The sequence below is a fragment of the Molossus molossus genome, unplaced genomic scaffold (genome assembly GCF_014108415.1).
Source record: "Molossus molossus isolate mMolMol1 unplaced genomic scaffold, mMolMol1.p scaffold_m16_p_4, whole genome shotgun sequence".
Taxonomy (NCBI): Eukaryota; Metazoa; Chordata; class Mammalia; order Chiroptera; family Molossidae; genus Molossus; species Molossus molossus.
The window spans coordinates 109,875,172-109,902,197 of NW_023425377.1; the positions used below are offsets into that span (position 1 = coordinate 109,875,172).

The window sequence follows — 27,026 nt, forward strand, 5'->3', positions numbered from 1 at the left end:
AGACAACAGGATGTGAAAACATCACTATTCGAATGCTTATTATTTGCAAAGCAATCCTTGAAGACAGTCGGCTGATGTCAGAAGGTATCGGTGGGATCTCTCCTCTCCAGGAGTTGACATTTTGCCTTGCGTGACAAGCGAGATACAGGGGAAGAGCTTGGAAGTCAGACAGCAAGTTGGTTATGTGACCCTGGACAACTGGATTCATGTTGATGAGCCTCACTTTTCCCATCTGTAAGATGGGAGACCATTGGCTTTCTCCCAAGACTGTTAGAGGGACTTGATGCACCAGGAAAGCGATGCCATCGATGAAAGCTATCACCAGAGGGAGAGGAAAGCCAGGAGACCAGGAGGTAGAGCACAGAGGGATAGGTCAGCTAGAAGCAGGAGAAGATGGCTGAGCTCAGTGGCCAGGAGGGGTTTGGGTGGAGAGGGTAGCGGGACACAAAGCAGGAAAGGCAGCTTGAGCAAAGGTGTGAAAGTGGAAGTGTCCGTTGTAATTATCCAGAAAGGCGACAAGGCACCCTGATGTCGGGTGAAGGCCACAGTGAGGTGGATGAGAGCAAACGGAAATAACCGGAAGAATCGGTAAGATTTGAAGACTGTATGGAGGCAAAGAAGTTTTTTAAAGATTGGTATTTAGCCCTGGCCGGTTTGGCTCAGCGGTTAGAGCGTCGGCCTGCGGTCCAGAGAGACCCGGGTTCGGTTCCCGCTAAGGGCACGTACCTCGGTTGCAGTTTGTCCCCGGCCCTGGTCGGTCGTGCGGGTGGCAGCCACTCGATGTGTCCCTTCACGTCGATGTTTCTCTCTCTCTCTCTGTTCCTCTCTCTCCTTCCCACTCTACCTGAACAAAAAATGGAAAAATGTCCTCGGGTGAGGATAAAAAAACAAAACAAAAAACTGGTATTTAGAAAGCCTGAATGACTAAGATAACCTATACCTGAAACAGGGAAGGTGGCGGTGTTCAATTTTAGATATGCTGAAAATGCACCCAGTATTCATCTGCTCCTTCAGTCAACTTTTACTAAATGCCTCCTGGGTGCAGGCCATGTGCTCACAGCTGGGGACATAAAGATGAATGACACACAGTGTCCGTCTCTCTGGGGCTGGCGATGGAGACTAATGCATCCACAGACCATCGCAGAACCGTGGGAGAAATGACTAGGAGAGACAGAGTCACAAATAGCAGCACAGAAAAGGAGCATCTGGGAACATTAGGAATTTCCTTTTCCCTTTTCAAACAACTCAAACATGCACATCTTGTCATTGGACGCCAAAAAGTGGTCTCAAAGAGAAGTCTTGAAATAATTCTGGGGACATCTACATACAGGACTGTTCTTTGCATCTTTGGGGGATCCTACTCCACGTGCACTCCTCGTCCTCAGGTGGGCTCTTGGTCCCACACACTGCCCTGCGTGGCAACTGATGGGTTTTGTGTGGACACTTTTATACGAGCCTAGCTCTGCCCTGGAGGCTAGAGATCATCAGAAAACTGCCCAGGCTGCCTGCCTTGCTCAGCACAGGACCTCGCTCATCCAAAGTCACCTGTTCAAGAATTTAGCGGAGACAAGCTAGGGAAGATCAGGGTGGGTGCAGCTCTGTTCAGAACTGCTTCATTTATTCTAATCATCCTTCTTCCAACTTTTCCAGGGAAGTAAGAATAACAGCTCCCATTCACGGAGCGCTTTCCATGTGCCAGTCACATCTCACACTACTTGTACGAGCTCATCTAACCTCACAGCAAGCCTGTTACTATGTGCTAATACCCTCCGCAGGTCCCAGATGAGAAGACAAAGGCGTGGAGAGATGGAAACACGTCGTCTGCAGTAGCAGTGCTAGTAAGCAGAGGGGCCGAGCCGCAGAGCCCTGCAGAGGTGCTCCGGAGCCTGTTCAGGAAAACTCACACACGGAGTGGCTGGTGATGCTTCTAAAGAACTAATTAAGGCTGAAGGGCAAGAATTCCGTTCCCTACTTCTCGGGCCAGGGTTTGGAAGGCCATTCTGGGTAAGTGAGAAACCTGCTGAAGCCTCCCCTCCTGCACACCTGCAAACCCACCGTGAACAGGCGAACCGCTCTTCCCAAGCACGCGAGCAAAGCCAGTCCAGCGGACCTCAGTCCCCTCCTTCCCCAACACTTCCTTCTGCCGGGCAGGTTCTCACATTAAAGAACACTGAAAAGTTTTAAGGATTTCTTTCTTTTTCCCTTCTCTCTCTCCTTTTAAAATAAAGAAGGGAGCAGGATGTGTATGTGAGCACCTGCGCAGCATCCCTCCCCTCACCCTCCACAGTGCCCTTGCTGTCCCCTCAGGGATGCAGTCACAGCAAACAGGTTTATTCTCCTTTACAGAAGCAAGCCAAGCCTCTCCTTATTTCTGCATCAAGAAGAAGCAAATTGTTTGGTTGCCCCCTGCCCTCCACTGGCGAAGGGAAATACCAGTCTCTGAATAGGAAAGTCGGTCATTAAAATTGTTCTTTTTTTTCCTACTTTGTAAATATTTCTCAGGCACCTACAAAGACCAACCTGCACAGATGATTCTCTGGTTCATTTTCATAGACCGTTTCTGCAGGGCACATTCCTTCTTCTGGTTTATGACCCTCAACTCCAGAGCTGGGTCCACAGCCACCCCCAACCCAATGAGTCTGTCCCATCTGTTCTCATCGCCCCGCTCCTACCACACAGACACCTGAAACTGACAGGCCTCCCGCACTGAGTCCTGGTAAACATGCAGCAGGAAGTCAGCCTTGGGCCCTCCGGGGGACGCCTGCAGTCACCACCAGCCTCTGGGCCCCCCGGGGGACGCCTGCAGTCACCACCAGCCTCTGGGCCCCCCGTGGGACGCCTGCAGTCACCACCAGCCTCTGGGCCCCCCGTGGGACGCCTGCAGTCACCACCAGCCTCTGGGCCCCCCGTGGGACGCCTGCAGTCACCACCAGCCTCTGGGCCCCCCGTGGGACGCCTGCAGTCACCACCAGCCTCTGGGCCCCCCGTGGGACGCCTGCAGTCACCACCAGCCTCTGGGCCCCCCGTGGGACGCCTGCAGTCACCACCAGCCTCTGGGCCCCCGTGGGACACCTGCAGTCACCACCAGCCTCTGGGCCCTCCGTGGGACGCCTGCAGTCACCACCAGCCTCTGGGCCCCCGTGGGACGCCTGCAGTCACCACCAGCCTCTGGGCCCCCGTGGGACGCCTGCAGTCACCACCAGCCTCTGGGCCCCCGTGGGACGCCTGCAGTCACCACCAGCCTCTGGGCCCCCGTGGGACGCCTGCAGTCACCACCAGCAGTCTGAGCCGGCGCTCCTGAGGGCAGAGAGCCCAGTCCACTGCACTATCGTGTCCTTTGCTCACACCTCTAACACGGGGTGACTTTGAAGCATCTCGAAGAAATGTACTCATTTGCTTCTCACCACACAGCCATCGAGGAGAGCTGAAGGAGGTGCCCGACTTCCCAATTCCCAGCTTAATTCTTCCTTCACAGAAAAACACTGCAGCGAGGTGTTTTTGCACTGGAGCAAAATCCACGTGGCAACAGCACCGAACACTTGGACGGAGTGCCTACCGGAGGCCCAGCCAGCGGCGCTTGGTCCGTCGCCCCGCGAAACCTCGTGCGGACTGATGTGCTTCTCTCCCAGGGCGGAGAAACAGCGACATTCTTCTTCGAGTCAGTGCAAGGCCTTCTCCCAAAGCACCTGCACTTCCTTCCCAACGCTAACCTCACACACCTGCTACTGCAGGAGCTAAGGGTAGGCAGAAAATACTATCCGAACACTTTTAAGTTTAAACAAAATTCACATATGGCAGCCTCTTAATATGTCTTGCTTTTCTATGTTCCATGTATAGAAATAACACAATTTGAAATACGCAAGATACAGAACAGCCCCAAGTAGGATTTCCTCTATATTGCCAAATTCTTCAAAATTACACATTATATAAATACATCATTTAAAAAAAAGGGCCCAGCCAGTGTGGCTCAGTGGTTGAGCGTCCACCCATGCACCAAGAGGTCACTGGTTCCATTCCCGGTCAGGGTACATGCCCAGGTTGCGGGTCCGATCCCCAGTGGGGGGGGCATGCAGGAAGCGGCCGATGTTCTCTCTCATCGATGTTTCTCTCTCTCTCTCCCTCTTCCTTCTTCTCTCTCTAAAATCAATAAAGAAAAAAAAAGCTTTTCCACGTGTTGTAATTTTATTTCTATGGATTTTTGAATGGCTCAAACCCATTAAAATGGATGATTGGTTCAGGCTCTGAGCTTCCTGGCAGCTAGGTGAAAAAAAAGGTCAATTATCTTTATGGACCATGGGGAAAAAATGTGTGAGGCCACAGTACATAGATATTTGATCAAATATTCTAAGTGTTTCTGTAAAGGTATTTTTTAGATGAGATTAACATTTAAATTGGCAGAATTTGCCCAGCCAGTGTGGCTCAGTGGATTGAGCATCGTCCCATGGACTGAGAGGTCCCGGTTCAATTCCGGGCTCGATCCCCAGTAGGGGGCATATAGGAGGCAGCCAATTGATGTTTCTCACATGGACATTTCTGGCTCTCTCTCCCTTCCTCTCTCTCTAAAAAAAAATCAATAAAAACATATTTAAGTAAATAAATCGGCAGAACTGGAGTAAAGCAGATTGCCCTCGGTGATGCGGTAGGCTTCACCCAGTCCCTTGAAGGCCAGGCTCAACAGAAGACCGGGAGACTCTGCCATCAGACCGCCTTGGCCCGAACTGCAGCTCTTCCCAGGTCTCCTGCCCACCAGCCACCCCGGGAGTCCTGGACTTGTGCCAGCCAATTCCTTCAATAAACCTCTCTTCCTCTATACACATACAAGCGTGCACACTATTGGTTGTTTCTTTTGAGAAGCTCTATACCCATACTGGGGTAGGTATTACCCTTGTTTTTAAAAAGAATTCTGGTTTCCTCTCCTTCTGGGTCCATGAAAGGATTACTCTTCCCTGAAAACTTAAAGTAAATCATGGCCACATGACTTGCTTTGGCTAATAAAACAGAGTGACTGGTACCTTCTAAGCAAAGGCACTTAAGAGCCAGGGCGTGACTCTTCACGCTCGTCCCGTGGCACCCCGTGGCACAGAGCCTTGAGTCATGCTGTGATGGCAGATGCTTAAGGTGCTGCCTCCCTCAGCCTGGGCTCCGGGGTAGAGCACAGAGAAGTTTGTCATTTCAAACAACTGAGATTTGAGGTTGTTTATGATATACCACTGGGGGGACAAAGTCCTGTATCCTAGCAACATCCACTCAACAGGCAGATTACGAATGTTTAATGTGTTCGTTATTGCCACGCCAATAGGACCGTTGCTGGACACAAACGCTGCATGGTGATTTGGAAGACTGCGTGCTCCCACGACGGCAGACGTTTCTCTAAAATGACTTTATGTAAACTTCTCACGAACTGCCTCTCCTTTAGTCCACATTATTGTTAGTGTTTTGCCAAACCCACTAGCATCAATTTCATGATAAAACTTGGAATAAATGGAACCCATATGGGTATGAACATTTTGTAAACAAGACCTTGAACACACGTCTATCCCAACTGCTCAAGTGTTTTATACTGCCATGAAAACCCTAGAGTGTGTCCACCTTCTAAATTCAAAGCTCCTACCAAGAAAATCTTTCCATAAGATAGATGAATCAGAACAGAAAATCTGGCTGTTGCTAGATGGGGAGAAACAGCATGAAGATGGAGGCTAAACCACACGGGCCTGTGGAGACGAGATAAACAGATGGAGATCATCGTTTTCACAATTATCTGGTCTTCAGGTTATCTGGAATTTCAAGACAGGAACATATGGTTGAGATCATCAAATCCATCTAAAGTGTTCAGATTTTTTAAAGAATTCTCAAATTTTTGGTTCAATTAGAAAAAAAGGATAGATAGCACCACTTTATCCCATAAATACCCCAATCTGCAAACTGGGTGCGGGGAGCACACGGGCCGTTTACTTCAGTGCCCCGCGAGGCCCAGCACAGCACCTGCCTACTGCTGTCATTCAATCAGTGCGAAATGGACTTCTTAGCACTTCAGCTCCTGCTCCTCGGCCACCTCCGCCACCTCCCCGACAAGGGAGCAGGACAGGCACGTTAGCGTCACCCCGCATGTGCCGCCCCTGCCCGTCCACTTCTGCGGTCGCGCCCCCACTTTGGCAAACCAGACTCCAAAGGGTGAGTCAAAGCCGGTCAGTTGGCAACGCAGACACTTGGGCTGCGCTGCTGTGTCCTGGTACAAACAGGCAGCAGCTACTGGACTAAAAGTAGCCGCTGGATACTCAGACGCCAGAGAGGTCAGGACTAACCAAGTCCAGCTCAACAGCGATCAGCTCAACCTTAGGACAGGCAGTCACAGGCATGCTGTCGAGTACAGGGCCTCCAGAAACAAGGTCACCAGAGACAAAAGCTGTGTCTTCCTTTCACCAACAATTTCTTTTTGTGAAGAGAAGAATGGTTAATGCAGTTTGGCTGTAGCGAATAGCCCTGGCCACAGAATGGGCTGGGATTTGCCTCTGAATAGAAGAGCTAGCCAATAGCTGAGAACCCTCTGCTCTGAGGACGAAGGTCAGTGTCAGTCCCACTCAGGGAACAGACTGGCCCTGCACCCGGAATGCTGTACTGAGGTCGCTGGAGAGTCAGTGCACTTCTCAAGCCACACCCCCAGGTTCCTTCTCTTCTTACAGGTTATTACGGCCTCCAGGGTGACAGACTAGACACAGCAAGTCAGTGCTGCTGAGACTTCAGTCCTTAAGGAAATCCCTTAGACACTTGCTCCCATTTGTCACATAATTAAGCACTCCGCATTGCCCTGATAAAAAAGCTTAAGATGTAAACCATCCTTCAGTAACATTCCCTTACTGGATGCTGAGAGAACAGGAAAATCATACCACATGTCTGCCATCTGTATTTGCACTTGTCAACAGCTCTGTTTGGGGATAAACAGTTTTGAAATCAGAATCAATTCGACTTGTTGGAAGATTAGCCAAGGAATAGCTCAGAAGACCAAAACAGAACATGAAGTCAAATAGTCTAAAAAATCAGGCACAGTTTCTGTTTCTCACCAGACATTCTGTTGTGTCACAACCCAAGAGAAGAGTAGAACAGCCAGGGTTGGGGGCAGGACAGGGAATATGTATTCACTCAAGTGAAAAATTCTTCAACTCAGAACAAATGTCTTTGCTACAATGCAACTGGAAATCATTCACTGACCTCTAGGAGACTACAGTTAAGAAAAAAGTAATTTTAGCATTTACAATTTCATGGTTCTACTGTGTGGAGGTATACACAGGGGACAGCTTGCATTGGGTACAGTGCATAAGATGGTCCTTTATTACCATAAAAATGGTAGCATTTCCCAAAGTCGATCTTGATTAAAAGTAGTTCCATGGTTGAAAACACTACCCACTGTAGAGCTATTAAAATAGAGAGATGGCAAGGGGAAAATAAAGACATACACCGAGAAAGAGGTCAGGGAAGAAGGTAGCACAAATAAGATGCTACAGATTGGTGGGAGATAACAACAGAACTGCTTCTAGAAGCAGCTGCTGTAAGTGAATGAAGGGGCAGGTAACCTGGCAGCCCCAGATTCCAGAAAACAAGAGAGAACAGGTATGCTCCACCTGGAGGGACTTCCATTTTCTCCCTAAAAGAAGTCATTTATAAAAGAGCAAATTGGTGGTTTGCACTTACAGACTGCACCCTTTCCAAGCCCCTGTCAAGCAGTGATAAATTACTGACGCATAGCCTACTCTTATTTTTGGTGTACACACAGTTAAACCTTGTGAAATGTTTCTGTTCACCTTTCCCGAGTTATTAATTAAAAAATAATTGTTTCCACTTACGCTGTGATCTTTAAAACAAAACGAGACAAAGTGCTGCACAGACCTCCCCAGAACCAGCACTGCCCCCTCCTCCTCCTCCCAGATCCGGCCCCCACATCCTTCAACCAGACAACTGTTTAGAGTGGGGACGGGGGAGGAAGGCCGATTCGCCGCTCACACAATCGTCTGCGGTTCATTCGACCAGTGCCCAGATGTATTTGCTGTCCCTAGAGACAGCGTAAACTGTTCAGAGAATAAAGCAGGGTTGTGGAAATCCCATTAATAACTTGTGAAAACCCTCTCAGCAGGAGTCAGGGCACACAGAGAGGCCCTTGCACCAGCACGATGAATGTTTTGGGGCTCTGCTCCCGGACAAGGTCCCCCCAGCACAGCTGTGACCCGAGGGAAAGGCCCCGAGTGCCCCTCCCCGAGCAACAGTGAGGAGAGATTACTCCCCAATCAGTTCAGCAACTGGGTCCTGAACACCTTTGCAAGCTCGAAGCTCTGCTTTACTCTGAGGACCGCCAGACAGAGGAGCAGGGCCGGCTCCCCCGCCACGTTCACCAAAGGAGCACGTGGCGCTGATGCCAGGCTCCCGGAAGACCGAGAGCCTACAGGTGTAGCTGCGCACGAGGGGAAGAGGTGACAGCGGCAGACGTGGCTCCAGTGCAGCATTCTCACTGGGCAGGTTGGGAACCTTTCGAATTGCTCCCCCAGCCCGGCCGGTGTGGCTCAGTGGTTGAGCGTCGACCCTGCACCAAGAGGTCGCTGGTTCGATTCCGGGTCAGGACACATGCCCAGGTTGTGGGCCCGATCCCCAGTGAGGGACATGCAGGAGGTGGCCAATCGATGTTCTCTCTCATCTGTTTCTCTCTCTCTCTCCTTCTCCCTTCCTCTCTCTAAAATCAGTAAAGGGGGGAAAAAAAGAAATAAAAAACAAATCTCTCCCCGAAACCAATTCGGATCCCCACTCCTTCTGTGGAAGTGCCCTCTTGGATCCCCGATTCTAGTTTCCATCAGGTGACTGCACCGGAGGCGGAACTTCCGACCACATGGCCCTGTGAACCCTCAGACTGACCGGGAAGCCTGTGTGGAACATTTCACACGCGTGTGTGTGGGGAAAGGGAGGGGGGATGAAGGAGGACGTTCTCGGACGCCTGAGTTATCACCATGCACGTCACTTCAGCCCGCTGAGTACGTGAAACGGCCAAACCAGGTGACACTGCTCGGCACTCAGAAGTCACATAGGGAGAAACAAAGACGTTTCTTTTTCTTTTTTTATTCTCTTTGCATTCTGCACACTGACACAGAGGTAAAAGAAAATGACTGGAACTTAAATATGAAAGAACTCTTTACAATTAAATCCACAACTGTATACATTTACCTTACTCACATGTCAGTGAAACATCACCATTATGAAATTTGACAAATTATATCAAAAAACCCCGAAAAGATCTCATAAAAAAATATATCCAAGTCTGAAGAGCGCCGCAGGCTTGACTCCTTCACACCCTCCTCTTCTGCGTGCTGATGTACAACACTGAAAGGGAAGCAGAGGAAGCGAGTTTTAAAGCAAACGGACTGTGGCCTGACACCTGCAGCCTGAGAGGAGTTGTTATAGTACACGGTAAGCCCCAAGCTACTGGAAGACTAACGTCACGGATCCAGACCTGGGTTTGATGTCTCCCAGGACTGTGTTCTAGCCTTCGCAGTACAGCTGACTCACTTCTGTGACCCGGAGGATAAAACAAAACGTATGTGAAAGTTACCAGAATCTAAAAATGTTTTATAATGATAGGTATATTAATTATGCTTGTAGCAAAGTAAATCAATTAATTTTACCAGGCTAGACTGGATTCCAAATAAAGAATATATTTTCATCCACCTCTCCAACAGAAATTCTAATTTGCTGTTTAAATTTTTAACTGCCAACAGGATAAACAAGAGCTGAGGAGTTTGTTATTTAAAAAACAAGAACAAAAACCAAAGTCTTTATTCTGGGTTCCCTGGTAAACTGTCAACCTCTGGTGTTACCCAAAGCTCTGCTTTGTTATCCCCGGGACCACCCACACTGAACTCTTCAGGAGAGGTGTCCACAAGACGATGACAAAATTCAGTGCCTGGGTCACTCTGGTCAAGCTTTCACCAGAGGTTTGCCTCCCGCCCCTCAGATTCGGAAGATTTGTGCAAAGGGATCATTCAGAGGTATCTCGATCAAAGATCACAGCACAGGTTAATCGAGTATGTCAAGATCCTCTGTGAGAGTCAAGGAGTGGACCTGGGAGTGTAAGAATAACTACCACTGACTGTGACATCATGGAGGCATCAGAATGGCAGCAAGAACCTCCCTGGGAAAGGGACATGGTCTAGAAGTCATATGCACGTGGCAGGACCCACCTCCACCACTCAGAGTTGGGACTGACCGCTGCTATCAGTTGTCTTGAGATGGAGAAAAACCATAACATTTCTTAGTAAATGTAAGAAGTCAAATAAGAAAAGTATGAAAAATGGGAGGAGAAATTCTACATGTTAGAAGGTCTAAAAAGCACATATATAAAGATGTGGAGTGAAAATATGGCAGTCAGAACAGGACGCCGAGTTCACAGCAGAGATCCAATGGTTAAGGGGCTGAGAGCCACCCAGAACTAAAGAATGCACAGCAATAAAAACCCAGACTCGAGTCCCAGAGCTCCATTTGGGGAATGGGACCAAAGAGTGGGGAGGGGGGAGAGGGATAATTCGTACAGTTTTGATGTCTTTCCACTGAAAAAATCAAATTTGACTTTAGTAACAATGTGTTTTTACACAAGGTACTTAAAAGTAGCCATGATAATCACGGCAATATAATAGCTGTTAAAGAGCTGAGGAACTTGAGAACTTGTTTCCTGTTTTGTCAAACTAAAGGATATAATCTCCACAGAGGGCATTTGAATGATTAACAGACAAAGGACAAGCTAAACGATGCAAAGTGATGCAAACCAAAGACAGTAGCGAAATACTGGCCATTCCTGCAGCTTCAGCTCCCAGAGTGAGAGGCAGTGCTGGGGGAATATAATAACTGTATTCAACAGAACAGAGAGCTGGGTCAGTATACCAATGCCCCTCAGCTCCCCCAGTCAAGGGAGGGGAGAATTTCTAGGTCCAAAATTCCAAGAAACATACTAAAAAAAAATGGTCACACTGAAGATCTGAAATCTAAGAATTTAAAAGGAAAATTCAAACAGCAAAACTAAAACTGAATTTTAAGTTATCTAGAAAACGGGTTGGTGATCCTGATTAGACACACAAAGGCTTGTTTCAGATGTATGATACAGAGTGAAGGAATACTACCATTGTTCCCGCGGATAAATGCATCCCCATACTTATTCTTCAGTTGTCCATTTACATATTCTTCTGTCTGCTCCAAGGCTATATTCATGTAGCCATCCAGGCAAGCCAGGACCCCTGGGGACAGAGGGAGTCAGAGAGAAGATATACAAAGCAAATAAGAGTTGAAAATTACAGGGTATATCTCAGGGTTGACAATCTGTTTATTCATTAGCTCTTACATGCTTAATATAAAAATTCACACTGTAAATGAAACTCAATAGACAGAAGCACAGAGAAATGTCTTTATGGCCATCTGAATACAGGCTAAGAAGCATACAGCATGAAAGTAGGAAAAACAACAAACTTCACTCTTTTCATGGTATGTGGGATAACAGTAACTTTTAAAGCCTTCACAAAAGTAACATAATAAGAGTATGCCAAATAAAGCACCATTCTGAAAGGGAGTGGGCAATTATGCGGGAGCAAATGACGATGAGCCCAGACTCTCCACTTCCAGCAGCACTTCTTACTTTAGCCACTAAGTGAAACGTGGGCTGGCAGATTTATTTCATTCTTTCACAACATCTACTGCAGCAAATGAATGTCCCCCAGGGTCAAGAGGAAGTCGCCACAATCTGTTAAGATAATAGGAGGAGCCGGCAGGTGCTCCTGAAAGAGCATCTTAGAGCTGTGACTCACGGTGAAGAGAGTACAAGGCACAGACTGCACTAGAACACATCCCTTTCTGTTTGTTACAGTCACAGTGTTTTCAAATCCAGACTAACGCAGAAAAATGGCCAAAAACATTCTAGGGAACTTTCAAAGAAACTGGGCGAATCTATTTAGTTGTGTTACGATGGTTTAACTTTGCAAAATTTGACCTGGTGGTTTTTTTCAAAAGATGAAAAAATATATAAAAGTCTCTCACTCTGAGTATCTAACTTAAAGTGGTATTTTCTAGGAAAAAAAATGTAAGTGAAAGCAAAAACTACAAATTTGATTCAGTGAACCGAGCCGACAGCTTCCTTTAGTCCAACTGCATTAGTATGCTCCTCACCCTGCCTCTGCCCCTTCTCCACGCAACGTAAGTTCCTTTTCAAAAGTATGCATGTGTAATGAGAGCACAAGACATTCACCTGACAGAATTCTGCTAAAAACTGTACATTTTCAGAGAATCAGAAAGGATTGTGAGCATTAACAATTATGTCCTATCAAAAGAAAGCTTCAGATGCGACTTTATAGTTTATTTCCTGCTGTATTAATTTTACAATTAAACAATCATAAAAGAACAAGAAACTTCTGAGACATGATATTCAAGTCTGTTTGAAAGTGCATCAAAAGCATTTCAAAATGAAATGTTCATTTCTAATAAAAATATCTATTTTCATAGCAAAGGTTTTGTTTTTAAGAAAAAGGTTCCAGGAGGTTATATTTGTAACCCTTTCCTTTCTCTAAAGGATAAACTATTATGAATGACAGAAAACACAAAGTTTTCTTCAAACTTAAAGAGACACTGCTCCAGAACGCTGGTTTCCATTATTCTTCAACCATAAACGGGAGCACTCTTTGCAGTGATGTACATCAGGGTACAACCTCCTGCTTCGACAGTACAGAAGCCACGGGCAGACATTCATAAAAGGAGAAAAGTTATGATTATTACCTATGTGAAAGATTGTTTAGTCTCATTAGTAAACAGAGAACTATAAATAAAATGAGATATTACTTGTTTGTCAGTTAGAATGAAAAAGTTGAAAACCAAGCTAATGCAAAAGCTGGTGAGAACCTAGAGAAGAATAAACCCTATGCTCTGATGCTCTTTGACTCAGAAATCTTAGCCCAGGATAAATGCTCAAGATGTAGGTCAAAGGAGCAGACTTGTTTATGACAGCAAAAATTGGTAAACACTTAAAAGTGCATTCACAGAGAACTGGTTAAAAACAAACACAAAACGGTGGTACATCCACCCAAGGTAACCCCCCTGCAATCATTAAACACTTTATATTGTCAGAGAACTGAATGTATTGTTTTAATGTTTAAAAAAAGGAAAGAAAAGAAAATCAGGGTGCATGTGTAGCTGATCTGATTTAAGTAAACTTTGCATGGAGACAGGTCCAAGTTGGTCAGGCTGGCTGACTCTGGGTAGGAGAACTTTGAGAGATTTGGTTTTCTTCTGGAGTATACTTTTCTCCATTATCTGCTTTGAAATTTCTAAAACAGAAGGAAGGAAGGCTCACATATATTATCTTTATAAGTAGAAAAATTCTCCCTAAAGAGCAGAGACAAAGAGGTCTGGCTGGTTGACCTCAACAAAGTGGGCCCTGAGGAGATACTGAAACACAATGTCTCCACCCTAATCACTTGATGAATATACTCAAATGTCTGGAAGTCTACTACCTACTCTTTTAGGCTCATCAAAAGCTCATGGTGAGAAGCAGTACAGAGAGGCTTTATAATAACTCACCATTCAGTATAATCCATTAGTTTCACTACAAAATCAAATTAAACTGGAGATATGTTATTAATATCAAGAAACAAAAACAGAACATAAACAGCTGTGATTTCCTTACAAGGCCTTGGAGTGAAGCTTGCGTGTGAGTCCTAGTCCCTCCTTTACCAGGTGGGGATAATAAGGAGATCGCAAAGAACTAATGTGAAGATAAAATAAAAAGTAAAGTGATTAGCACACACTGGACCCACAGGAAGCTCTCAATAAAATTAAGTCTGCATGTGTGAAAACAGAAAAAGCTCAACGGATTACTATCATTATTCAGAAAAAAGACCAAGAATTATTCAAAAAAGAGACTAAGAAAAGGCCATAAAACTCTGCTAATGAACTAGTTTTCTGTACCTGTAAAATATCCCAGGTAATTTAACATACCTTAATTTTGGAAGATTAGAAATTTAGTAACTTAAAAAAATGAAATTTGATACCATTCCTCCCACAAAATTAATTTTAGTAGCGTCCCAGCCTAAAAGACAGCATTCTCTAAAAAAACAGAAAGGTGTCTTTGGATGAGCTGCATATCATGTGCGTGGGGAGTTCACGCTGTCAAGTGACCCTGTCTAAACAGTGCTGCCAGTCTTCAACGGCTCTGCAGAAACAGGCTGCCGTGCCAGGGTGCTTCAGTAGCCAGCCAGCTCCTCATGCCTGAGGCGACTGGGAACCCCTGGCTCCTGCCAGGGTACCAGGGAACTTGGGCACCCAGGCTCTCAAGGCAGACAGGAGACAAGAGTCCCACAGATCACACCGGAAGTCAGAGCACACACTCTGGTGTCAGTTGTGTCTCTAAAAGGGACCTTCACAGAAGTAGAAAAAGAAGTGGGCATAAAAACTGTGGACAACCAATGCTTTTTTTGGTCCACTGGGTGCATTTAAGAGACCAATAAAAATCAGTAAGTCATATTTACTTATTTAATTACACCAGTGAGGATGAAGCAGAAAAATATTACCTCGATAATCCACTCCAGAATTTAATTTTACCACTACTGGTCGTCCAATGATTTGCTTTAAGAAGTCGCTGGGGGTTTGCTTCCGCAGACTCATTTTAACAATCCTGATCAGAAATCTAAAAAGGAGCAATAAAGGTAAGAACAAAAGTTAATTATTCAACAAAAAAGCCTGAAGCCCTTAACATACTTATAGGAAATCGAGTGTCAACAGAGCACATGTGAAGATTCAGCATTACTGTACCACTACGCAACAGCTAACGTTTTCAGGACCTACTGGGAGCCCGATACTAAGCTAAGCGTTCTCCAAGCATTGTCTCATCAGTCCTCACAACAGCCCCCAGACACAGCTTCACCCTGGAAGAGCCCTGTGTTTACAGAGCCCATCTCAATCTGTCTCCCACACACGTCAGTATGCCCCCTGAAACCACTACCACCCCTCCCCGCCCCGTTTACTGAATGCTTGCTTTATGTATGTAGAGTACTCTGCTAAGATCCTTATAAACACTACCAAATTTAATCTTTACAAGAACCCTGGAAAGAAGGGCTTAATATCCCTCTTTGCTAATGAAAATAAAGGCACAGAGAAAGATGAAATAATTTGCCCCCAAGAGTGACGAAATCAACGTTCAAGCTCTAATCAGCCATATTTTAAAGTTTGTTATATAATGTAGACAGATTTAGACTATGATGCCCAAATAATTATAATCATATCAAGTTACTATGTGAACGTGCTCCATGCCAGTACTTATCCAAGCACTTCATGTATTAATGCACTGAAACTGCACTCCCCGATGAGGCAGGTATTGTTTTTACCCTCGATTTACAGGTGAAGAAATAGAGAAAGGGTTAAACATCACGCCCAAGGTCACACAGCTAGTAAGTGATGCCAAAACCACAACCTTAGACAGCCTCCTGGAAGTGGTATTGCAGCCAAAGATTTTCATTCTGTTACAATTATAGCACACATATCCTCTATATAATAAAGGAAACAGTTTTAAAATTCAAACATAACCCAGTCGGTGTGGCTCAGTGGTTGAGCATTGACCCAAGAGGTCACCGGTTCCATTCCCAGTCAGGGCACATGCCCAGGTTGTGGGCCCTATCCCCAGTGGGGGGCATACAAGAGGAGGCCAATTGATGTTCTTTCTCTTTGATGTTTCTATCTCTCTCCCTCTCCCTTCCTCTCTCTCTAAAATCAATAAAGAAAAAAATCGCCCTGGCCGGTTTGGCTCAGCAGTTAGAGGGTCGGCCTGTGGACCAGAGAGTCCTGGGTTCAGTTCCCACTAAGGGCACATACCTCGGTTGCAGTTTGTTCCCAGCCCCCGTTGGGGTCGTGTGGGTGGTGACCAGTCAATATGTCTCTCTCACATTGATGTTTCTCTCCCTCTCTCCCTCCCACTCTATCTGAAGATGAATGCAAAAATGTCCTCGGGTGAGGATAAAGAGAAAAAACTAAATTTTAATTCAAGCATAATAGGAGTCTGAAATGCACAGGAGCATCACACACCTTTATCACTCACATCAGACACACATAACCGCCCTCACTCCTTTCAAACTCATCTTATTTATGTAAGTTCTCTCTCAAAATATTTTGGTAAACAAATGTAACAGAACTATAGTTATTAAGCAAGAACTGAGAGTAAAAAGACTTTGGAAATTAATTTTTCTGTTTCAAAGTCAGCATCACTATTACTCAGCAGCACTGACAATTAAAAATTAGTGTGGATACACTATTTTAAGTACTGTCCTTAAGAACTCAAGTAATTTTTTGTTTTCAACCTAAATTTTCATTAAACACTCCTCCATAAAGAGCCTTGCTCACTTCCTCCAAGTGCACTCACTTGCTGGTCAGAACCCGGGTTTAGGGACACTGTCCAGAGATTTTCTCAAAGCGAGTCCTCGCAGGGCCAGTGTCGAGCTTCCTGCTTTCCATTTGGGAAGCACATGCCACACACAGGCTCTGACGTTAATGAACTTAGTATCTAGAAGAAGGAAACTCTTGTTTAAAGGGCATGAGTGTTCAAAAGTTCTCATAATTTAAGTTAAATAATTTTCTTTAACCAAGCGAAGTTAACATCCTAAGTTAAATAACAGAAAATACAAGTTTCAAAAACTACTCTTGAATTTGGGGCTGTTATTTGGACCATCCTCATCCACTCCACCATCACAAGGCTTGAAAAAAAATGTTTAATGTGATAAACTGATTATTTTGCTTAACAAATTTTAATTTAACTTTTCCAGTGACTGTTAATTTATTTTTTTGCTACACAGTCTCAATAATAACTGAAATTACAACTACTATTCTGGACAACCACTATTCATTCAGGACTCAGACCACACAACAATGTTATTTATGCTGTTTTGAACACAAGGAAAAAAAATACAAAGTAAATACTGTAACAGATTATGTACCTTTAATGAGTTTAGTAAAAACAGATCTTCCCATTCATCTATAAACTGCCTTATTTATGTCCTGAACATGTGCTGTTTTGCGGCTAAACAGAGTTCAAGAGACTATTAACCCTGAAGGCCTGATATTGACTCAATTCATGAGTCTTAGGTTCATTTCCTATCAGATGCTCAATCTCATTATGCCAATTTCTTCATATACAAGACTGAGATGACATTAGCTGTTTATTTTGTGTTTAAAAAACCACTAAGGCCCTGGCCGGTTTGGCTCAGCGGTTAGAGCGTCCGCCTGTGGTCAGGAGAGACCCGGGTTCGGTTCCCGCTAAGGGCATGTACTTCGGTTGCAGTTTGTCCCCGGCCTTGGTTGGTCGTGCGGGTGGCAGCCACTCGATGTGTCCCTTTCACATTGATGTTTCTCTCTCTCTCTCTTCCTCTCTCTCCCTCCCACTCTATCTGTACAAAAAATGGAAAAATGTCCTCGGGTGAGGATGATAAAAAAAAAAAACAAAAAAAAAAAACCACTAAGATGCATCGTGATGTGAAAATCTACTTCACAGGGATATTATGAACTACCCTGTCCAATTCATGACAGAAAAAAAGAATACAAATCTAGACTATTAGTTGTGATGGTGTTAGTTTTTGAGTTTTTGTTATTGTTTTATTTTGCAGTTTTTCCTTTTTATTGAATGCCTTGGGATGACACTAGTTAACAAATTATACAGGTTCAGTTGTACAATTCTATAGCACATCATCTGTATTGCATGAGTGCTCACCATCCCAAGTCTGGTCTCCCTCCATCACCACTTACCCCCCTACCCTCCTCCATCCCCTCCCCCCAAATCACACTGTTGTCCGGGTCCATGAGTTGAGTTTTTCCTTTTTGCTCTATCCCTCCACCCCCACCCTCCACAGCTGGCAGCCTGCTCTCTAGCTGAGTCTGTCTCTATTTTGCTTGTTAGTTCATTTTGTTCATCCTAGACTTTTACTTGTTTAACTAATAGTGTTAATTCTTTTTAAAATGTTATTAATATTATCTTCCTTCACCTTTTTATTTTATTTTATTTTTTTATCCTCACCTGAGGACATTTTTTCCATTTTTTGTTCAGATAGAGTGGGAGGGAGAGAGAGGAAGAGAGAGAGAGAGAGAGAGAGAGAGCGAAACATCAATGTGAAGGAAACACATCGAGTGGCTGCCACCCACACGACCCAACCAGAGCTGGGGAAAAATTGCAACTGAGGTATGCGCCCTTAGCGGGAACCGAACCTGGGTTTCTCTGGACCTCAGGTCAAAGCTCTAACTCTGAGCCAAACCTGCCAGGGCTTCCTTCACTTTTTTAAAAGGTATAGATATATTCTTCTTCTAAGCTCATCAAAGATCACACCTCTGCCATTAAGCCTCATCTTTACTCCAATTAACACTGATTTCTCTCTGAAGGCATTCAACACCAAACTTACATCAGCACCTAAGTGTCAGGCACATAGGCTGGGTGGGGATGTAACATCAACAAGACATGGTCTTGGGCCCTCAGAGTTTATACTCCAAAGCACGCAACAAAACAAACATGTAAATGGAGAATTTAAAAAAGGTGTATGTACTTGGACAGAACTATGAAGAGAACAGCACACAGAAGACTCACTTGCCCGAGCTGGCAGGTCAAAGGATGCGTGTGAAGGAAGAGTCCACCAGAAAGCTTAGCCAAGGCTTTGGACAGTGTGGAGAAAATCTACACAGGCGAGGAGGACAAGCTACAGCTGCAGAAGGGAGCAGGGCCACATCCCTGGGGAGCAGGGCCACATTGCTGGGGAGCATGGCAGGTCAGGCTAAAAGAGCTTGGGTCTGAGCCGCTAGGGCCGCTTCCCAAACATGAACTATTTGGATCCCTTGGAGATCCTGATTCAGTAGATGTAGGGTTGGACCTGGGAATCTGCTTGCACAAGCCTAGGAGACTCCTATGAACTGCAGTTGGCAGGGGACACGGGAGGTTGGAAGCAGAGAGCTGCCAGAGTACCACTGCCCACTTCAGATACAGTGGGGATGCGCCATCTCCTCTGCTCCAGCACCAACTTTCACATTAAGTTATACCTGATGTAACCTGTCACCAATTACTGTCTTATATTCTTTACGTTTTTTTATACAAGTCTTTCTCCCTCAGTAGACTGTAAGCCACATGAAAGGAGAGAACAAAACCAAATTTCTCATTTATTCTCCAGAGCATCTGCTAAATCTCTTGAAAAAAATATTTTAAGAGTTATTTGAAAAGAGGATATTGCTTCAAACACATTTTATCCATCACTTTAGAACACCATATCTTTTACATTCGTCTTCATTAGGCTTCCTTGGTACTCCCTGTTACTTAATGACTTGCCCATAAATCTATTTCGTATGAGTAAATTGGTCTCGACATCACAATTTTTCCCATCACTTGGCTCACGCAATTTTAAGTTTTCATCTTTCAAATTGGATAAGGCAGAAGGAACAGTTCTCACCATTTCTGAAGGAAGAGAAAAGCCTCTTGAACCCAGGCGTGTAAGAGGGGGAAAGCCTCCTTTAGCAAGGCCACCTTGATAAAACTCTTCCCTTCAAAATTAAAGCCCGACCATCCTCTACACCTCCTCTGACTCCAACTCAGGCTGGTCCTAACTGAATTACCTATTTTCACACAGGGCTATTACATCAAAGGCAGTATGTTTTCTGCCAGAAGCTTCCGAGAGATCTAGGATGAGAACATTTGCAAACTGCCCTGTAGAGGTTTTCTTTAGTAAAAAAAAAAAAAAAATGGGGAGGGAGGGACAGAATCAAATTTTATTCCTCCAACTATGTGCCAGGCATGAGAGTCACGAGCAATCCACAATGTCACCATTTGAGGTGGTAAGCAGAACCAAGGCTCGATCCCAAAGCCCAAGCCCTTGCAAAGGAGCCGCTGCCCTTCAGAATGGGTCATGGTTCACCTGCCAAACCTGGGGGATGGCCAGAGACAGTGAGAGATCTAGCTGGAGGGCAGCAGTACTAGGAGGGGAAAGGCCTAAATCACTGTAGATTGGCCCACAAAGAACTAGAATAGCCAAACATAAAGAAATATCTCTGATGTGCCTTTGAGTTATGTCACTGAGCAGAAAACATGTCACCTCTTGTTTCTTGGCCATATTTACATGTAAACTTTCATCGACTCTTAGAGTATTTACAGTTTAGGGTGAATAAAACTGAAAAGCAAAAAAACTGCTATGAAACATAACATTATAACACAAGTAAATGCACTTGAGCAGAATACGTCACTGTCAGAGAGGGCATCAGACACTGAGAACAGCTCTCCTGTCCAGCAGTCTAGTCTCCCACAGTAGGTTCTAAACTGCTTGGGGACAGGCACAATGTCTTATTCATTAGGTATCTCTGGTACCTAAACACACTATCCAAGCTTGTGGAAGAAGCATTTAAGGGCAGTGCTAAGACAAATCCCTGCCACTGCCCCGCCCCCCCCCCACACACACAACTACGGGTACAGTGACTAATACAGTACCATCCATGCACTTAAGCAGCTGTAACACAGTAACATCTCTATTACTGACCACCAAATAAAAGATGGAGAAAAGAGAAATGTTTCTGTGTTGTCTAAGAAGCAGCTGCATCCAAACCAACAGAGATGCTTGCTAAAATGCAGATTCCCGAAGCCTCCCCAAAGTCAGACTGTCTAGTCAAGGGGCTCTGGAATTCACCCAAAGTTCCCCAGATAATCCCTATAAGCAAGTGGTCCTTGACCAGAAGAGATTTTTACCTCCCACCCTCAGGGACATTTAGAAATGTCTAGAGACATTTTGGCTTGTCTGGGATGAGGACATGGTGCTACTGGTGTCTAGTAGGTAGAGGCCAAGGATATTGCTTATCCTTCTACAAAGAACAGGCCTCCATAACAAAAAAGTATCTGGTCCAAAATGTCAATTGCAGGTGAGAAACTGCTATAAGCCCTAAATAAATTTTAAAAAGCATTGTTTTCTGGTCTTAAAGTAACAAGGAGTTTAAAAAAAAACAATAAACCTTCAAGGTAGATCAAATGAAAATAAATAGCTAAATTCTCACCAGATGACAGAGTATAAATTATAACTTATTAGATATTTTATCCCAACATTTAGAGAATCTGAAAACAACTGTCATGAAATCTCGAAGGAGTTGCTATTGTAAAGAATGGATTTCTAATCCCGGCCATGAAAATGGTGCCTTTCCCATTTTCCAGTGTCTGAGATCAGATGATTCCAATCTCTGTTCCTTGGTACAATTCTAAAATGATAAATTAATCTAAGTGACGTAAACATCTCTTTAAATTCTAGTACTGAGTATGGCAGCTTAGTGAGACCACCCAATACAGCATCAAGAGTACTCACTTGGGAGGCAGGACACCTGAGTTCTAATCCCAGCTCTGCTACTTAATTAGCTGTGCGCCTTGGATAACTCATCATTTCACCTCTCAAGGCCTCAGGTTCCTCATCTGCAAAATAAGGCAGTTATGCTAGAAGATCACGTAAGTGACCTAACAGTCAGTCAACCTACACAGTTACTCCAGTAATACACACACACACTAACATATCCTCTGAAGATTCCTTCGCAAAATTCAAGCAAGTGGTATTGCCAGACACCATCATAAAAAAAAAAAAAAAAAAAAAAAAGAGCCCTGGCCGGTTTGGCTCAGCAGCTAGAGCGTCGGCCTGCGGTCCTGGGTTCGGTTCCCACTAAGGACACGTACCTCGGTACCTCGGTTCCTGTTTGTCCCCGGCCCTGGTTGGTTGTGTGGGTGCTGGGTGGCAGCCACTCGATGTGTCCCTTTCACGTTGATGTTTCTTTCTCTCTCTCTCTTTCTCTCTCTCCCCCTCCCTCCCTCCCTCCCTCCCTCTGTCTCGCTCCCACTCTATCTGAACAAAAAATGGAAAAATGTCCTCGGGTGAGGATTAAAAAAAAAAAAGGAAAGAAAGAAAGAAAAAAAATTCAAGAGAGGCTCAACTTTGCTGGTCGGTGTTTTAGAAATGCATTATGAGCTATCATACTTTTGATAAAACAGGCAGTCCTATATGAATGATGTAAACTACTAAAACTATTTTGTTAAACAATTTTTGGCAATGTGTATGAAGACCTTAAAAGACTAGAATGCAGTACCTATTCTAATAAATTCACTTCTCAGAATTAATCCAAGTGAATAAACTAAAATACAGGTGATTTAAAAGAAGTTTATCAGAGTATTATCTGAGATGCTAAAATGAAGCAAGAATTCACAAATACCCTAAATGCCCCACAGTTGGGACAGTTGAGAAATTTATGGGACCCACACAATGATAGAATAGGTAGCCAATCAAAAAAAAAGGTACTTAGGAAGATTTTTTATAAAAACTGATCTTAGAGAGAGAAAGGGAGAAAAGGAGGGTGGGAAAGAAGGGGGGAGGTAGAGAAAGAAACATGGATCACTGCCTCCTGGACACACCTCATCTGCAACCTGGGCATGTGTCCTGACCAGGAAGGAATTGAACTGGCCACCTTTCAGTGAATAGGACAACGCTCCCACTGAGCCACTCGGCCAGGGTAGGAAGAATTTATAATTAAATTGGAAAACGAAATATACAGTTAAGTGATTAATAAAGGGGGTGGGGGGAGCCAATCTTGGCTCGAGGAGAAATGAGCACATGCAAGAGTAAAATACGCAAAGAAATAGTAAGTGGAAGGATTCAGTGAATAATTTTTTTCAAAAAGCCCTTAGTATTTTCCATTTCCCTACCACAGCGTTGGATTACTAAGGGGGGCACACGGAAACACGATGAACCTTGCGTGCATCACCCTAATCCTTACACGCTGAACAAACACACCTGCCATGAATGCGCGCGTACCCCTACACACAAAAGCCCTGGGGACAGGACGTAACGCCGCACAACTGTGGGTGGCCATCCCCAATCTGGTGAGGTGGGCTAGCCCAGCTCTCAATTCCTGGGGGGTCAGGTGCAAGCACCCCGACGGCTGCAGGCGCGACAGGCAATGCCCTGCAGCCCCGACAGCCCGGCAAAGCCTGGCCGTGCTGGGAGTCCGCTTTCCCGCGGAATCCCCAGGCTAAGGTCCCGGTTCCCTACGCAACTTCGACAACCAGACCCGTGGGTCCCGGCGGCTGCGTTCGTCGCCGCGCGGTCCCGGCGCCCGTCCCGGGGGTTCTCCCGCCCCGGCTCAGCGGTCCCGGCGCCGGCCACCGCGGACCTCCAGGCCCGACAGGCGCCGCGAGCGCGGCCTTCGCGGGGACCGGCCTCCCGCAGGCTCCGCCGCTGCTCCCCACCCTGCCCGGGGCGGCGGAACACCGGGGCTACGAATGGCCCCTGCGTTCCCGGGCTCACCTCGTGGCTGGGACCCGGAATCCCACTCTGGGTGCCCCACAAACCCAGCCTCCGCCGACAACGGGATGAAACCGAAACTGAAACCGCCCAAGGGGCGCTTTTCTGCCTCAGCCAATCACTGCTCCCGGGGCTACGGCGGCCCGCGCGACCAAAAGAGCCCGGCTTCGCGGGAGCGCGCCCAGCCTGGCGCTGGGCTAGTCCTGGCAAAGCCGGGGCTGCGGGGGTCGGTGGGAAGCGCTGATGCTCTCATCTGTAACAAAAGGCACCCTGCCCCCCAAAAAACCATAAAGAGAAAGACAGGAAGTGATCTTTTAGCCAGGATTTCTTTCAGGCAGAAATGTAAGAAATAACTTGAAGTCGTAGGAAACTGGAATTTACTGCTAAAGAAATAACTATACATCTCCAGAAATTATGTCCCTGAATAATGTAATGCAAAGAAATAAATAAAAGAAGCGGCCTCAAATCTTTAAGTCCACCTTTGGATTTGGATTCAGTGTGTGAAGATGAAGTCATTATTAGCAAGAGATTGTTTCCCTGGCAACGTTAATCGACAAAAAGGATTAAAATCGCTAAAGTAACTCTGTATTATAATGGAATAAATTGCGTTACATTAAAAACTATTTCTAATTGGAAATGGTGTGCAGACATTAAGTGCTACTATGGGAACCTGGTTTAGAATTTTGGGAATTCTCAATATGCTTCCTATTAATGGAAAGGGAGCGGTAAGTAAGGACATTGTCATACCCAGACTTGATTCCTTTTTCTCCCTATGCACATGGCTTCATCAACTTAAAACGTATACTTTAATTCTACATAATTTGTAACACTATAAACAGTGATATTTTTAAATGCTATAAAATCTAAGTGCTATAAAATCTAAGTTGCAGAATGTTTTTCTAAGACAAAAATGAATTCCCCTCTTGTAAGCCTCTGTTAGCCAGAGGGATGAACCTTTGATATGACAGACAGAGAACAACTGGGTATGATTTCCTAGAAAAGAGACACTTCCTTGTATCCTTCTATAAAAGCTCACTTTGGGTCAAGACCAAGCATTATGGATTTATTGAAAGGCTGTTTTGAAGTCCTTGCAGTATAAAATGTAACGTAAACAAAAATGTAACGTAAACTTTATTTAAGTATTACTTAAATAAAATAATTAGTTGCAAAGAACATACATAATAGGACATAAAGTCCTGTCCCTAAAAGCCTTCTTCACAAAAAAACATCAAATTGTACCAGGTTCCTTATTGCTTGCTTCAATTATTAAAAAAGAAAAAGACGAAGAAAGACTGTTTTGATTCATAGCTTCTTTCCCTTTGCCACAGAGCCCTGATGGAGTCATTAAGACTAATGTGGTGGACAGGGGGTGATTAGAAGTTTTAGAGGCATGGTTCATCTGCAGAGTTAGCTGCAACACTTTCCAAGGGGCATGGACCTGTAAGGGCCCAACTAGACAAATGGGGTGGGTGCCATGAATTACTTCATGAGCCAACAAGTTTACCTTTCAGCAACATATAATTGGCTTTTATCAACTCACAGAGCAACTTATCACATTTCACAGGTTGTTCTTTTTTTAGCATCTTTAATTTTACAAAGAATGAGCAAGATTTTTCTGAATACTAGTCCACCTTCAAATCCATGGACATAAATGTTAATTTATTAAAATCATAAAAATAATGATCATAAGTCATAAAAATAATTTGACAAGATTTAGTTTACCTTACACAGTTGTTTAGCTTAATTTTTTTTCTTTATTGATTTTAGAGAGAGAGGGAGGGAGAGGGAGAGAGAGATAGAAACATCGATGAGAGAGAACATCATTTGGCCACCTCCTGCATGCCCTCCACTGGGGATTTGACCCACAACCTGAGCATGTGCCCTGACTGGGAATCGAACTGGTGACCTCTTGGTGCATGGGTCGACGTTCAACCACTGAGCCATACTGGCTGGGCTTAGTTTAATTTTTAAAATAGATGAACCTACATTAACACATCATTATCACCCAAATTTCATGGTTTACATTGGGATTCACTCTTGGTGTTGTATATTTTATGGGTTCTGACAAACATATAATGATATGTACCCATTATTACAGTATCATACAGAGTATTTTCACTGCCCTAAAAATCCTCTGTGCTCTGCCTATTCATTCCTATCTCCTCACTAATCCCTGGCAACCACTGATCTTTTTACTGTCTGTCTGGCTTTGCCTTTTCCAGAATATAACAAAGTTGGAATCATACAGTTATGTAGACTTTGAGATTGGCTTCTTTCACTTAGTAATGTTGTCAGGGAAATTGGGGTATCCTCTCTCCCACTGAGTGCTGAGGGTGAAGTCCTTATAATTATCTCGAGAAAAATAATTTTCTAAGACTCAACATGGGAGAATGAGTGATTTTCATTTGTGTGGAATTACACCTCAGGGTTTTCAAAGTCCCAATTCCCCTTGTCCAGTTACAGAAGAAGTGTAGCTGGGGTTTTAGTAGAGCTAGAAGCAAAGCCAGTGTCCAGAGTTTCCATTCCATGTTGCAGCCAGGTCCAGTTCAGCATCAGGCTAGTTGCAGTCCATTAGTTCATTGTGTACAGCCATGTGGGCGAATGCAGGGGAGCCAAGAGAGCACACCCCCTGCAACAAGAGTCCCAAGAGAGCCAAGAGGAACCCAAAGTACAAGAGAAACCAAGAGAGGGAACTCCTTTGTTTAAGGGATTAAGTACCCTTGCAGTGGCCATGTCCATTCTGTCCAACAAGCTGTTCCTAGGTTTTACTCACAGGCAGTACCTTCCCTAGTCCCCCCAGCTTTACTGGGCATGCATTTATCTCCCACCCAATCCAGTCCCTTCCCTCAGTGATCTGCAGGAAATAGATGGGGGGGGGGGGCTCCCTGGGGAGTGCAAAGATTTAGCTTCCTAGTGAAGCTGCCCAAATGACTTGCCTATAGTATTTGGCCTTCCCTTTGCTCCGTTCCTGTTGTTAATAACTAGGTTAATTACAACAATATCAGTAATATGCATTTAAGTTTCCTCTATGACTTTTCATGGCTTTATAACTCATTTCTTTTAAATTCTGGATAATTGTTCATTGTCTAGAAGTATCACAGCTTACTTGTCCATTTACTTTCTAAAGTACATCTCAGTTACGTCCAACTTTTGACACTTATGAATAACCTACTGTAAACATCTGTATGCATGTTTTTGTGTGGACATAAGTTTTCAGATCATGGTAAATGAGTTGAGTTTTCAACTCTTTGGGTAAGTACCAGGGAATGCAATTACTGAATTATATGAGAGAATGTTTAGTTTCGTAAGAAACTGCCAAGCTGTCTTCCAAAGGAGCTGTACCAGTTTGCATTCCCACCAGCAATGGATGAGAGTTCCTGTTGCTTCACATTCTCACCTGCATTTGGTGTGTCCAGTGTTTTGGGTTTTGGCCATTCTGATAGGTGTGTAGTAGAATCTCACTATAGTTTTAATTTGCATTTCCCTAATGACATATGATGTGGATTATTTTTTCATATGCTTATTTGTTATCTATATATCTTCTTTGGTGAGGTGTCTTTTCTGATCCTTTGCCATTTTTTAAATTGTTTTATTTTTATTGTTGAGTTTAAGAATTCATTGCATATTTTGCATAGTAGTCCTTTATCAGATATGCCTTTTACAAATATTTTCTCCCAGTCTGTGGCTTGT

At 44.6% G+C, this 27,026-nt stretch overlaps 1 protein-coding gene across 2 annotated transcripts; it reads right to left on the minus strand.

Annotated features, from left to right (window-relative positions):
* Positions 1 to 9,076: 9,076 nt before the first annotated feature.
* LSM6 (LSM6 homolog, U6 small nuclear RNA and mRNA degradation associated) lies at positions 9,077 to 23,426 on the minus strand. 2 transcript variants are annotated; one of them, XM_036242146.1, is made up of 5 exons: positions 23,340 to 23,420; positions 21,360 to 21,463; positions 14,577 to 14,692; positions 11,148 to 11,261; positions 9,077 to 9,357 (listed from the first exon to the last, which is right to left on the minus strand). In XM_036242146.1, exons 3-5 carry the CDS (start codon positions 14,668 to 14,670, stop codon positions 9,323 to 9,325), a joined length of 243 nt encoding a protein of 80 aa, XP_036098039.1. In that variant the 5' UTR covers positions 14,671 to 14,692; positions 21,360 to 21,463; positions 23,340 to 23,420; the 3' UTR covers positions 9,077 to 9,322. The 2 variants fall into 2 exon arrangements, with proteins under 2 accessions (XP_036098039.1, XP_036098040.1); XM_036242147.1 differs by lacking the exon at positions 21,360 to 21,463 and having other exon boundaries at positions 23,340 to 23,426.
* Between the last annotated feature and the right edge of the window lie 3,600 nt (positions 23,427 to 27,026).